At 40.6% G+C, this 15,611-nt stretch overlaps 1 protein-coding gene across 1 annotated transcript in view; it reads left to right on the top strand.

The window, feature by feature from the left end:
* LOC143280304 (uncharacterized) overlaps positions 1-15,611 on the top strand; it is a 75,594-nt gene that overhangs the window by 17,173 nt on the left and 42,810 nt on the right. Inside the window, exons 2-3 of the mRNA XM_076584935.1 lie at positions 4,406-4,523; positions 14,066-14,126. Coding sequence (XP_076441050.1) covers positions 4,406-4,523; positions 14,066-14,126 — 179 coding nt within the window. The remainder of the gene's footprint in view (positions 1-4,405; positions 4,524-14,065; positions 14,127-15,611) is intronic.

The following is a 15,611-nucleotide window of genomic DNA, read 5'->3' on the forward strand; positions in this document are numbered from 1 at the left end:
TTCCACTGCGTATTCCCGCCTCTATCATGTTATATTGTTCGATATCCGTCAACAGTTCGAGTTCTATTCCCGTACTCTTGAGTAAAGCATCCCAAGACATTCCAGGAAGCATGTAAAAATGAACAGGATCGAGATTATGAGTTCGCAAACACGTATTTCTAAAATTCTGGAACACATCGGCAAGGTTTTATTCTCAATTTAAGATTACACGATGCATGCGCGGCACCTCTATAGTTCCCTGTGATATGGTCATGATCTCTTACTTTATCATTTGCGAGTAGTTCCCCTCTACATATCCAACAAACTCGTTCGTTTTCAAACGATTCGTTATCTTTTTGGGTCACCTTTATTGGAACTGGTTTTTTCAATTCCTTGACAGTATGATAATATATTACTCGAAGTTTTTCGAGAAAATGACTGACCGCATTCTCACCACGAAATAGTTGCGGTTTGTACGCCCTTCCATCAGACCTAACATGCACAAACCCGTATGACGAGATGATGTGTTCGCTTTCTTTGATGGTATTATTCGAATCGGAATCGTCTTTTATTTCTTTACAAATCGCCTCAAAATCAGCATATATCACATCACTAACTTGCATTTGATTTTGAAAATTGGTAAATTTGATCATTTTTGTCTTCTCCGATGGCATCTCAACGCGAGAATAGTTCTTGTGGTTGATCTGCGCGCATCGCTTAATATGTTCTTCTAAAAGTTCTGATGATGTTGTACCTGTCAAGCAATACTCACAAAAGTACATTGCTGCTTTGTGTTTGTTTGTATTACTAAGTAGTCTGTTAAAGTTCTTAATATAAGTATAATGTTGTCCACCATTTTCATTTTCTATAATAAGAAGTTTAATACGCTCCATGTTGGCGGGTTGTTTTGATATTCTTGCACGTTCAATCGTTTTATTTTTTAAATAGTATACATTAATAGCAATATTATTTTGAGTCTCAATCTTTGTAATTTGTTTTATAGGTGTAGGAAAGTCAATATTTTCAAAATTTAACCCATCATCAGAAGGATAGGCAGAAGTTAAATTAGAATTCGTTTTTGTTGGAAACTTGTGTGCACGTAAACAATGTCTTATACATTGATCATCTTTATTTTTAATATTAATCACAGCTCTTTTATTTTTTAACCACTGTGGTGATTCAATAAAGGATCCTGGAGATGTAATAGAAACTCTATTCACCCATAAACTAAAGATTCTTTTAATGAACCATCCTGAACCTTCATTTGTAAAATTTTCTATTTTTAACAAAATATGTTTTATTTCTTTTTCAATATCTTGATCATCAACAACATCAATAATACTTTGATATTCCGATCGAAATACAGCTACAGTAGTATCATCATTTTTAATATGAGCAAACTCCACCGTTAAAACAATATTTTGTTTGGTCAGTGGAATAGCTCTTTGGTTAATAGTGTCCACTTTACTCATCATAAACGAAAGCGGATCTATTTCATTTGGAAGAGCCGCAAGTTTATAATTTTTAATAATACTACCAAACTCCTCCGTGGATTCAGCTTTATGTTGTAGTTTACGTATAATTTTAATAAGTTCATCTTTTTTCATTCTACTAAAACCACGAATTTTGAGCTTTCGTGCAATATCTTTAAGCGTAGCATTGGTCTCCCCCTCCAAAGCATCAAACCCCAGTGCTTTAATCAACTCAGTTTTATTCATAGATTCATGATTAGGAATCTCTTTTTTAGAAGCAAGATCACGGTAATACTTTTCAGAATATCGTTGCGCCATTTTTACTCTCAATATGTTCTATATATAATCTTTTCTCTAATAGGATTTCACAAGCTGATCAATCTCTGAATCCAATGATAACTCCACCAAAGGGTGGAATATACCCTCTAGAATAGGCTTCAAAAGGGTCAATTTCATCATCATCATCAGAAGCATAATCCTCATCCTCAGAGTCGCTTGAATGTTCTCCACAATCGGGTATAGGATCAATCTTTTTCTCCACGGGAGGAGGCTTCTCTTTTTTATGCTTACATGTACAACAAATAGCATACTTCGTGCGTACATAAAGGTTGCATTTTAAACAAAGTACTGGAAGTGGCATTCCTTTTCTATGGCATTTAATATGATCTTTGCAATAGAGTCCCATGCAAGGTCGGCCGCATACTCCACTTGTTTTAACTTTGGGGTACTCGCAAATGTTATGCGGAAAAGGCATTTTTTCTATATTTACAATATAATGTATTTCTCTAAAAGGGTGATCACAAGCCGTGCGTGCGGGTGGGAAGATCTGCGAGGCGCGCGGGCGGGGACCTACACTCTTAGCTATTGATCCCGCTCGGGCCACACACGCCGAGCGGTCGCTAGCTTGCCAGCACGCGGGGAACGGGGCGACCGTTTCGCTCTCCATACACATATTTAAGGATCGCGCGTACTCAAACTAACTAGGTCAAACGATCATATGTGAACGGTTGACCCACTTGATACCTCCTCTCTTATGAACCAGAACCCCCATGACCATTTGGCTCTCCATACACATATTTAACCATAATTTTTTTTATCTAGTGATTTGGCTCTCCATAAGCCGAAAAAAACGATCGCGCGGGTTTTTCGTTTTTATGGTTTAAGGCGTTGTTGCGCCTTATGGGCACTTAAAACCGGATCGCGCGGGTTTTTCGTTTTTATGGTTTAAGGCGTTGTTGTGCCTTATGGGCGCTTAAATCCGTTACATATAGAACCCCCATCCCTTATACTACTCATACTAATAATCTCCCTTTTTATTTGACATTTGGGTCACAGTAACGTCACAAATGGCGCAATTGGGTCCAAACGTATGCATTCGCGAATCCTCATAGGCTACGACCTTTGTTTCAAATTTCGTAAAGATCGGTTCATAAACAGCTGAGAAAAGCTTGTTTGCGTAGAGAACTGCGCATTCTAAAAATAGAACATGATTTACGTCATCGTGAGCTTATTACTTGTACCGTTTATAGTCCCTAGTATAATGAACACGTAACTGAAATTTGGAGGAAATCCGTTGATAAACAGCGGAGATATTAGTGATCAAAATTTTGGCAATTTGCACCACTGTGACGTCACAAATGGCGCAAATGGGTCTCAACTCATACATTCGGTAGACATCATAGCCCCCGAGCTTTGATCCAAATTTTACTAAGATTGGTTCATAAACAGCCGAGAAAAGCTTGTTCAAAAATCATCGAATAGCGGGACGGCGGCATAACGGGTCGGCGGCATAGCGGGACGGCGACATAACGGGTACCCCCCCAACCACCCAACACAGACCTCCAACCGAACACACTAACACTGATTTTCGTGCACGTACACCGGCACAGTAACATCACACACAAAACACAACACTAAATATTTTCCTATATAATTATCATACACAGCAGCCATCGTGGTTGATGGAATCAGGCAAATAGCACTCAGACCAGTACACACTGTGGAGTGACGAAAAAAAAAGGGAAAGGCGAGTGCGTGACTATTCCGATCTGATCTCTCGCTTCTTTCACTGGCGTGGCAATCACAGGAAGGCCTTTTCAGCGCACGCTGTTTTGCGTTCCGCCGTGTGCGTGTATGCGTGCGTGCATGCAGTGCGTTATTGTGTGTATATGTGTGTGTGTACGTGTGCGAGTGCGTGCGCGCTCTTGTGTGTGTGTTGCATCTGTGTGTCAGTTCGTTAGTGTGCATGCATGTGTCTGATTGTCTCGTGTTTAAGTTGTTGTTTTGGTAACATTCGCCGGAATCGTACAGTGATACAGGCTGACTACAAAACACATCAGTTGCCAGAGGCAGGTGGGGGCTCGTGCTGCATAGGTCACAGAGAACGCTCGTGGTTTCCTCGGGTCATAGGCCTACGTGACTGACTGCACAGGTACGGCCACTTACGCTTCTGCACGGCTGGTCCGTAACTGATGCGTCGAATGTAAAGCCTGGGTACAGGCTGAGGTTGGGGGTTTGGTGGTAACGCGTCCGGCTAGAATGTGAGTGTGCGGGATCGAATCCCACACTCACCAGGATTTTCTTCCCCTCAATCCACTTTATCTGATTGGTGGTCTGGACAACGGCAGTCATTCGGATGAGACGATAAACCTAGGTCCCCTGTTTACTGAGCATGCACTCAGCACACGTTGAATAACCTATGGCAGCAAGAGAGTTGTTCCTGGCAAAATTGTGGAGAAAAATCCACTTTAAGTTCACTTGCAGACTGGACAAGAGGGGAAAAAGGGGGATGGGGGCTGCCATTGTAGCGACTTTCCACGTGGAGAGTAACCCGAATCACACACAGAGAAATACAATATGATAGATACAGTACAATGCAATGTAATACAACGATCAAAGCACCGTCGTTGTCAGGGTTTTGACCTCCGATCCAGTGTTCGCCAATGGTCATGCAGGGTTTGAGGCCCGGAGTCGGCTTGTGTTTGGGCCCTTGGAAAAGGAGTTTCCGACCTCTCCGGCCTCACTCCGCTATACACCCGGGTGTGAACTCGGGTACCTGACCGGCCGGGGAAGGTGAAAACGCGGAAGGACAGGGCTGGGCCCTGCCAAGCTCTGCGGGAAACAATGGATACGAATTTACTGCCCCAGTGGCCGTAAAAGGCTATGCTTCAACTCTGGAATAACAAAAACACACCAGGCGCGCCGGCATACGCTTGTTAATCAATCAGTCACCATCATCATCATCATCATAACCTGGGTCGTGATTAGGATCAATACGTTACAGTGGAGCTACTGAGTCATTACTATCGACAGTGTCATCATTATGATCATGATGCACGCTTGTTGGCCAACGCAAGCGTAGCCTACATACGACATAATTAGGAAGACAAGACTGACTCAAGGAAAGAAAGAAGGAAAAGGTGGAACGGCGGAAAGGGGCCGAGGGTTTGGGGTAGGGGTGGGACAGCCAGACTAATAATTCAGTTGTTGTGGACCTGACGTCAGGCGGTGACATCAGCAGTCCTGCAGTGCAGACATGTAATAACTGACGTAAGCCTCAACGCAATACTGACGACCCAATAGCGTCAGCCACACTCGCAGAATCAGAACCAGAATTAGAATACCTTTATTATCTTATTAAGACAATTCTATTAAGTGTAGTGACATCTGTGATGCATGCAGATTACAAGCAAAACAAACAAACAAAGATGGCATACTTCATAATTATGTAACAAAATCACACATAACAAAGTCATATCAAAGCAAAACTGATAACATTTATCACCATTCTACTATCTAACACACACACACACACACACACACACACACACACACACACACCACCTGTATGCACGCACCTATGCATCCAGTCCTTTTTGTAAAATTTATAACACCTGCACAACGAACAAACAAATATGGTGCTGAAGTCAATAATAAAACAATATCAAGCTGTAAACCACACTGACCAAGTTGTAAGCAAATGAGGCATCAGAGCATCAATTACAGACATAGAATCAGGCAATCACACCAGTAAAATTAGCACATTTAGAGTAAGATCATACATCTCAACTCAAATTCAAATTCAGCATCAAAAAACAACAACAAAACAACAACAAAAAAAAAAAAAAAAAAAAAAAAAAAACAGTTTCACAGTTAGCTCAACTTCATAAATTAAGAACTCTGTGTGTGTCAGTGTGCCGTGTGTGTGTGTGTCTGTGTCTGTGTCTGTGTGTCTGTGCCGGGTGTTTGTGTGTCTGTCTGTCTCTCATTCATACACACACACACAGTAATTCCTTCATGTTCTCCTTCATCCACATGCTCACTGTATACAAATATCATGGGATTAATGCAGACTGCAGCTAAGTGTGACTATTTTCTCATCCAAATCACAAATACTAACAGTATGATTGGTGTTTGGAAAGCAACTGATTTCAGATAGTATTTTAACTTCCCTACTTATCATACTTATCTGTCTTATTTCAGCTTCAGCTGAAATAAACATTTCCCAGCAGTGAGTTTACCAAATGACTTGTAATTACGTATATCGGTGTTTTAATAACACTGTTTGCTAACTTACACACCATTGTATAATATCAGTGTGTTTTGATGTTTTCAGTTGTAACTTGTGTTACTTTCTATTGGAAAACTGTTGGTTCAACACAAATACATGCTTACATAATTGATTTATCCTTCATGGTCTGATTGCAATTGTAATTTCTTATCTTTCTTTTCAAACCATTTTGTTTGGAACTGTAAAATGTTGGAATCTGATTGTATCTGCAGTTACAACAGGCACAGTTTATTTTATGAAGCTGTGCAACTGATATGGAGAAGAAAAGAATTGTCACAATTGCATGTACAGGATTCTCACACATAAACACTAATGTAAATGAAAGATGCAACAACCAGGTTTGGTTCCAATGTAAAATTGTTCTTAAATAAATTATTACATTTTCTTATATATAGTATATATACACTTTTTGTATCTGATTGTAAACATCAATACATAGAGGACACACACACACACACACACACACGCACGCACACACACACACACACACACACACACACACACACACACACATATATATATATATATATATATATATATATATATATATATACTCACACATATTCTCTCTCACGCTCTCCAGTCAAAAGATCAGTCCACCAACTCTCTCTGTGTCTCTCTCTGTGTCTCTGTCTCTGTCTGTCTGTCTGTCTGTCTGTCTGTCTGTCTCTCTCTCTCTCTCTCTCTCTCTCTCTATATATATATATATATGTGTGTGTGTGTGTGTGTGTGTGTGTGTGTGTGTGTTTAAAACTAGATTTGTTTATTTGTGATTCTGCACACTATGGCTGTGTCTGGTCACCAAGACAGAAAAATACTGTAGCCATGTGTCTTTTGCATACCATGTGATGTTTTTGTTATTTCTAGTGTGATAGGAAAAGAATCTTAAAATAAATTAACGAGTTTTAAAAAAGAAAGATGAAATAAATGAACAATCAGTCAAGAGTATAAATTGTTATAGTTCATCTTGTCATGTCAAATATTTGGAATGAATGATTAAGTACAAGTAAATTAAGAAGTAAACGCATGAATCATTAAACAAATTATTAAGGACAGACAGACAGTTGGACAGATAGACCTGTATAATGAATAGTACAATATTAGATAAACAAATACAATGCAGAATGTATTCACTGAAGTTTATCTAATTGCATGAATGAATAGACAAGCAAAATGGCATGCTAAACAACACAGATTTTATTTCATTACATTGTTTGAGACAGTTAACAGATGAGAGATCATTTGATTGATGTAACAATTAATATAGTGACTGGTGAGTGACTGAATGACTGATCAAATGATTGATTTCGCAATGAATATGAATATCATGCATGGAAAAGTGACTGAATAATAACTAATAAACAGATATACTGGACAGGCCGGGTGTGCGATGAATAAATTCAAGGAAACGTGGTGATGTGTTTGAAAAAACGTCAAAAGAAAATAAAGAAACAAACAGTATAAAACAACAAAAGCATGTTATATCTAAATGTTGCCCCATTTCAAATGTAAAAAAAAACAAACCAACAACAAAAAAACAACAACAACAACAAAAAATAACAACATCATCAAAAACAACAACAAAAAACTTTGTTTTTTGTTTTCTTCCTCGAAAAAGTGGGGGGTATTTTCATGGCAACAGTCAACCATAATTTCCTCTTCAGTATCAACAATAAATTATCGTCAGGGCGACACTGACAGCACGTGACTTTCCAAATATGGAGCGTGATGCGTGATGCCTGGGGAGATTTGTCGCCTGTATGCGAGCGACACGCCTCGCTACAAGTTTCAGGCGTCGGCGCGACAATGTAGCGAGGCATCAAAAAATGATGCGCGGCTGTCGCTGACGCCCCGTGGGCGACGGGCCTAAGGAAAACAAAGTAACATGCATCGTAATCATCTAATCACGAAATGCACACACACAAACACACACACTGACACACACACATACACACAATACACACACACACTGTGACACACACACACACCGGAACACACACACACACACAACTCTCTCTTTATTTATACTATATGTCGTAAACGAATGCACGTTCAGACTCCAACACAAGTCAGCTCTCTCTCCCCCCCCCCCCCCCCGGCCTTTTTTTCAAATATTTTTTAATAACATTACTCAGTTACTTCACTGAGTATTACTCATATTGTACAAAAAAAATACATCACGTTGTAGAGGGCGAAGGGGTGGAATGGGGGTGGCGTAACGAGGTCAGTGGTTTCGAAACGTTCAGGACCATTCCAGATTGTCACTTTCATCGAAAAACAGCTATTTCAAAACTACGATTTCGAAATGTGTATTTGGGTTGCACTTGAGTCAGCTATCTATTTCTACCTCAAAATCATGTCACTGCGTGACTCCAACCAGTGATTCTACGATTGTTTCGTCACTCGACTGAAAGCCAGCACTAACCAGCTGCAGTGTGTAAATGTTTTGACAACGCATCTGTGTTCGAAGAACAACGAAAATAATGTCTTCTTTGATTTAATTCAACAAGTAGACGACTCCTTCCGTGCCAAGTGAAGGAAAGACCGTGGTTGTCTCCCTTCAAACTCTCGAGCGTGAAAATTCCCCTTACATTCCCAGAAGTTGACAGCAGCTGCAAGCATGGACTGAGCGAGAGTGTTGCACAAAGACAGAGTGGGAGAGAAGCGAGCTTCAGTCAACATAACTCAGAGTTCTGTTCACTCTGCAATTTGGGTAAGCAGCCAACTGATTGTGTGAAACAGTTCCTATCAGTAAGAGACCTAGTTTTCATTTGTGACATATTGATCGCCCAAAGCCGTTTCGCAGTGTTTCCCTTGGAAAGTACAAAATCAGTGTGTCAGGCTATTTTTAGGAAGATGTTAAGTTCCCGTACCACCAACACTGCTTTTACCCAAACGTCTTTCATTCCACCTGTGTGACGAAAGAGTTTTGGAGCTGCTGTGAAAAATTAAAGCGAAAGCCGGTTTAGATTCTCGTGTCTGATACCAGTGATTGTCATGTTAGTCATCATCATCATGGTAAGTACGATCGTATTTCAGATCGGTAACTTAGATACTTGCGTCGGAGATTTCGGTGCATGATCAGTGGAAAGTCTGGAACTCACTGCCTGCTGACCAGCGAAAGGTTCCCACCCTTGACTCTTTCAGCTCCCTACTGAAAACGTAGTTTTGTCTTGCATTTGAATAACAACAGTTGAGTTTAATTTGCTACTGAAATGTGAGGGATATACTACTCCTGTGTGTGTGTGTGTGTGTGTGTGTGTGTGTGTGTGTGTGTGTGTGTGTTGTTCATAATGCGAGGATGGTGATTGTTTCTTCCTGGTTGATTATTTTTCTTGATGATTGTTGCTTCGCTTTTGTAACATGTAATTTATGGAGTGCTGCGAGTGATTGGTTGTTATTTGAATTTTCTTGATCATTGTTGTTTCTTTCTTGTTTAATGTAATTTATGGAGCAATGTTAGCCTCTCTGTGAGGACACAGCAATATAGAAGAGCACGTCATTAGTTTTGCTCTTCTTCTTCTTCTTATGTTCATGCATATTAAATAATTGACAAACAGCTGATATTATGACAGTATTACTTTTAACAACCAAGCAAGAACAAATTACTTATAAAGTTATTAGCAGAGTGAAGTGATGGCTCTCTCTCTCTCCAGTCTCTCTCTCTCTCTATCTCTCTCTCTCTCACACACACACAAACACAAGCTCTTTGAGACTATCTCTCTCTTCTCTCCCTCTCTGTCTACCCCCACCCCAACACAAATACAAGAGCACACAAGCTCAAGTACACACATACACACACACACACACACACACACACACACGCATACACACTTAAAAGTCTGCAGATTACAGTTCATCCATACTCAAATGTACACAATATTTTGTAGACCTGTATGCATGGCAGGATGAATTTTCGTAATTGTTGCTATGGTATTGTAGAGATATGCAGGTGGACACATACACACAGACACACACAGACATGTAGACAGACAGGCAGACACACACGTGCGCACGCGCTTGCACACACACACACACACACACACACACACACACACACACACACACGCACACACACGCACACACACACACACACACACACCACATTGAGTGTGGGATGTGTTGATGGCATTTCTAAAGCTAAGACAGTAACTGAGAGAACATGTGTGTACTATATTGGCTGAAATACTCACTGAGAGTACTATCAGATTTCTTTCTTTTCACCTTGTAGTTGTACCACTGAGGATAACCTTCAACTCCCAAAATGTTAAGTTGTGTGGTTAATCTGCTACTAACTCTTACTTAGTGGCTTGACATCAACCTTGGCTTGACATCAACCAGTCAAGGCTCCCAAAAACGTGTTAAAGAAAAAAGATGGGGGCTCCAAGGAACTCACCACAAATCTAGGAGTTCCAGACTACTCAAGACGTAGTGAGGGAAACAGCCCTTCTTAGTACCAGACAATCCTAAATATGATTGATTTATTAAGATATATTTCAGAAATCTGGCTGCATTAAAATTCATTTGTTTCCTGCCTACTTCCAAAGACCTTAGGACTTCAGGACTTTTATTTTGCTTTTCAACATTGATTTTGATTTTTGTTGTTGTTGTTGTTGTGCGTCTACTTACTAAACTTAAAGGTTTACTTAGCTTGTGTGTGTAAATGTTGTTTATTTTCAAATTGAGTTTCAAGTGATACTGATAGTTTCAGTTCCAAAGTGGTGTCAGAGCATGCAGACTGATCTCTCTCTCTCTCTCTCTCTCTCTCTCTCTCTATATATATTATATATACATGCGCTACACCACATTGGCTTAAAAAAAAAAGAAAAAAGAGTAGATACCTGACATAAGCATAAACCCAACTCGCAGATCAGAATTGGGAACATAATAAGAATGAAAAATAGACAGATGACTGAAGAAATCCACCAAATACTAATACAGTAATAGAGAGTTCTCAACTTTTTAAGATAGTATGATTGATTGAACATCTAGTGCTATTTTAGTATTTATTGACAAAAACAAAAACATGCATATTATCATGTAATAATGTTCTCACTTCAGTGTATTTTTATTCAGGTACTAAAAACTTATCAGTGCTGAGACAGCATTGTCAGAAGATAAAAATAATCAGTGATAATGGCTTCTGCTCATGGTCTCGGGTGTCTGTGTCAGTGTTGTATTCCATCCTGGGGGTCACAGTGATATATAAATTTATACTGTGATCATGTGATGTTCTCAGCTGGTGTGGTTTGGACTGCTGATGTCATATAATATTATAGAGCGCTGTGTCAATGTTAGATCCTTGTCCCTATCCCCAGGTCACGGCACACAGTGTCAGCTGCTGTCAGCTAAGTAACACCACAAGGTTAGCCTGACTTGAAATTGTGCGTTTCACTCAATTAAAAAAAAAAAAAAAAAAAAAGGAAAAAAATCATCAGGACAACTCTGACAAGGGTTAGTTTCTGGGGGATTTGTGTGTGTGTGTGTGTGTGTGTGAGTGTGTGTGCGCGCGCACATATGTGATGAGTTTAATTGTGAGTGTGTGTATGTGTGCGCACATGTGTGTGTGACAGTGAGTGTGTGTGTGTGTCACTGTGTGTACACATTATTATGTGAGTGATATTTTGTGTGTGTGTGTGTGTAAAATCAAGTCGCGTCAAGTCAAAATTTTATTCGGAAATGGTACATTGAATTAGCTGCAACTGCTTTGTATCTTTTCTTGATCTAGGTATGCATAACATATGGCTGTTGGTGTGGTCATTAGTTTTAAAACTAAAAGTGCCTGTAATCTTTTTCAGAGATTTTCCATTTTTGGTTTAATGCATGCAAACTGCCTTGTTGAAAAATAGCCTGTTATGGAAAGATTATACATTAAGCTGTTTATTGTCCTTAGGGGTCAGGGAGCTTGACTTCAACAATTCTAGTAATTTCAGTGCTTTTAAAAAATAATACAAATGGTGAATAAGTTTTAAGTTAACATTGTTACAACTGTCTCATAAAGTTTATTCATAATCAATGATTGGCAGATCATGCACACCGGAAAAAAAGAAGATAAAAAAGCTTGCATGAATGTATGTCCTGGAATTTTTCTTCTTTTTTTGCCGAGGTATTTTGCTAAAGAGACAGTTTCCTAAGTGTGTTGTATGGTCATTCCAAGTTTGATCTTTGTCAACAAGACACCCAGAATTTTATGTGAATCTACTGCTTTACTGCTTTATAAATAGTGGTTTACATTTATGTTTCATCTTTTGTCTTTTTTGTCATGCAGATACATACATGCATTTCGTTTTCTGTGCATTAAACTATTCAGTGCCTATATGACGTCAGCTGATGTCTTACACAAAATGTTGCCATACTACCTGTAATAAGTTCACTAACAACCTGCTTGTATTCCCATTTTTCCTTCATAGTGGTTTGGTTCAGCGAACACAAAGAGACTGAATGGTTGGTTTAATGTGTCTGGATTATAAACAAAAATATGTGTCAGGTGTAAGGCCCTTTTCTTCTCAATAATGTTTTGCTAACTAGACTACATTGAGTGCATGTGAAAAGTTGACTTGCTTCATATGCAAAAAGGCCATTTGAAACTTTATCATATATGTCAGGTGTAAGGCCCTTTTCTTCTCAGTAAGGTTTTGCTAACAAGACTAAATTGAGTGCATGTGAAAAATTGATTTGCTTCATATGCAAAAAGGCCATTTGAAACTTGTCCAGCAAAGACAGTGGTCCCAGTCATTGGATAAACATATCTTTGCAGGCTGTGCACATGATTATGATGATATGGATACTTGTATTGCACCTATCCTTGGTGAACTTGGTCAGAGACCAAGCTCCAGGCGCTTTTCAAACACTGAGTCATTTGCACAACAGGCTGACTACCAGGGTAGAGCAGACTGACAGCTGCCATTGGGCACTCGTCATTTGTTTCCTGTGTCATTCAGTCAGGTTTCAGTCACACACACAAATATACCATACACTGATACAGACATGTAACATTTTACATGTATGACCTTTTTTTGTTTGTTTGTTTATATTCCCTGCCATGTGGGTAGCCATACTCTGTTTTTGTTGTGCATGTTGGGTATATTCTTTTTTTTTTTATAACCCACCAAACACCAACATGGATTACAGGATCTTTAACATGTGTATTGATCTTCTGCATGCATATACACATGAAGGGGGTTCAGGCACTAGCAGGTCTGCACATATGTTGACCTGGAAGAAAAATCTCCACCCTTTACCCACCAGACACTGTTATGGGAATTCAAACCCGGGACCCTCATATTGTCCAGTGCTTTAACCACTTTGCTGTTGTGCTTGTCATCTTTTATGTATGGTAATAATGATGAAAGATATATGTCTTTGATGATTGGTTTGAACTCAAAGGTGATGACAGCCACAGTGACAAAACTGACAGCAGTATTTATTTGATGCTTTTTCTAGTCCATCTGTCATAACAGACATTAGATTTGTGCGGGTGACAATGACTGACAGAACGGGTGCAGTATTTTAGTGTAAAAGATTTTAAGTGGAGGGGAGAGAGAGAGAGGAGTGGTGTAAGACAGTAGGTCTGTTACATTCTCGCTTTCTTTCAACTATCCAACAATTTCAGGTATGCTGTGCTGTTTTCCGGTGCTGTTCATTATATCATGAAATATGAGGGAATGTTCAGAGGAATTAGATGGCACATTCTCTTCCTGTCTACTGATGTTTTCAGTTATGGCCTTTGGCTGATATTCATTAAAATATTTTCGTTTGTATTTCATAATAAGCATGCTCTCTCTTTTTCTCTCTGTCTCCAGTCTCTCTGTGTCTCGCCTCTCTCTCTCAACTCTCTCTCCAGACTCTCTGTCTCTCTCTTTCAGTCTTTGCTACTCCCTGACAGCTGAACTTTGTTAAAGTGAGATCAGTGTGGCATGAGTTTGAAGTGCAGCTACAACTTTTAGTGTACATAGCAATGATTCCTTTGATTTTGCCAAAAAGATTAATGCAACCTCAAACAGATACATAGTGGTGACTGACATCCTGACTTTCCTTCTCACAGGGGTGACCGCCATTTACTGATGGGCATACTCAGCATCAGCAGTGAAGGGGCTAAACTGAGTGTAGGTGGTGTATTGGATATATATATATATATATATATATATATATATATATATATATATATATTGTGTGTGTGTGTGTGTGTGCATGCATGTATATTGCTGCTAATTATCAGAGAAACTAGGCCTGTAGTTTTGAAAGTCAGGCAGTTCAAATCTTCAGACAAGTGATAGAATATGAAGTCAACAAAATGTATTTTGTCTTTAACTGTCCAGCGCTTAACAATTTGAGAACTAAACATATATATTACCTTTTTCAAATTCAGATTATGTTGCTTATATCATATGTCAACAAAAAAGATGTTTGTCAGAAAGGTAATGAGGTATCATTATGAATCATTTTTCGGTGTCATATACTGTACCATGTCAAACTGATGCAAACTAGGCCTATCGGTTTGCTCTGCTTGGCCAAATTTTGCGCAGCTAACAGTGAAAAGACGAGCCGTCTTGCCTAGTCCGCTCTTAGCCAATCAAATGCCTCTAAAAGCTATAAGCGCTGAATCATTCCTTTGGCCAAGGCTCTCCACACCATCTTGTCAGGTTTACGCTCTGTCTCGTCTTACGCTTTTTTTGGCTATTAAGCGTATTCATTTGGCCTTACTTTGCTGCATGTGGCTTATCTGTATTGTATTCTTACATTCTGTGTACTTGATTCGACTCGGCCCCCTCGCTTCGTTCGTTTTTCTCTACCTCTAAGTCAATCCTGTCTTTCCTTTCTCTGTTGGGGGTCGGATTTTCGCTGGGTGCCTAAGTGCGGGTACCATGCCTCGTATGCCATACCACGAAGGCAGGGATCATGAGACTGGGATTGAGACTCGGCAAGAGACTCTCCCAGACCCGGAGCTCATGATTTCTCCTGATACGGACCGCGGCAATGTGTCTTTAGACGCTGATCGCAGAGGCGACTTTCGTACCAGTAAAACGGTCATGAAGGGGACCGGGGGGAGAGGGGTATGAGCATCGCCTCCCGAGGTGTCCCAGCGCGAGGCAGCGAGAAGGGGGAGTGGCAAGTCCTCTCTTGGCGGTGGGGACTTGCAGCTAGGTGCGAACTCCCAAGGGGAGGCTGCGCCCGGCCGTTACCCGGGTCCCCACTTGGAGACGGCCCTCAGGGGCCCCATTGCTGTTCCCCCTCCTCCCTTCTCTGTCGACCCCCCTCCCCCACCTCCTTCGGGGGGGAGAAAAATTTGGTTCCGGGGCGGGGTGGGGGACCTCTACTTTGCCCACCCGGGCCAAGCCACCCCAGTCTCCCCACGGGAGGGGATTCGGGGCGCGTGGCAACTGCTATCCGGCCGGTCTCCCCTGCTGGGGGAGGCCCGCGCGTGTCAGGCGGTTCCGGGCAGTCAGCCCGCTCGTCTTCGGGCGGGACTGACACCCAAGTCGGACCTGACCTCCCTCCGACTTGGCCAGGTTTTTCCCTTCATGGAGGTCAAGGCGCCAGTGACCCTTGGGGTTGGGGTCACAGGATGGCTGGTGCCCACGGGTGGTTAC

This window comes from Babylonia areolata, chromosome 3, assembly GCF_041734735.1.
Source record: "Babylonia areolata isolate BAREFJ2019XMU chromosome 3, ASM4173473v1, whole genome shotgun sequence".
Lineage (NCBI taxonomy): Eukaryota > Metazoa > Mollusca > Gastropoda > Neogastropoda > Buccinidae > Babylonia > Babylonia areolata.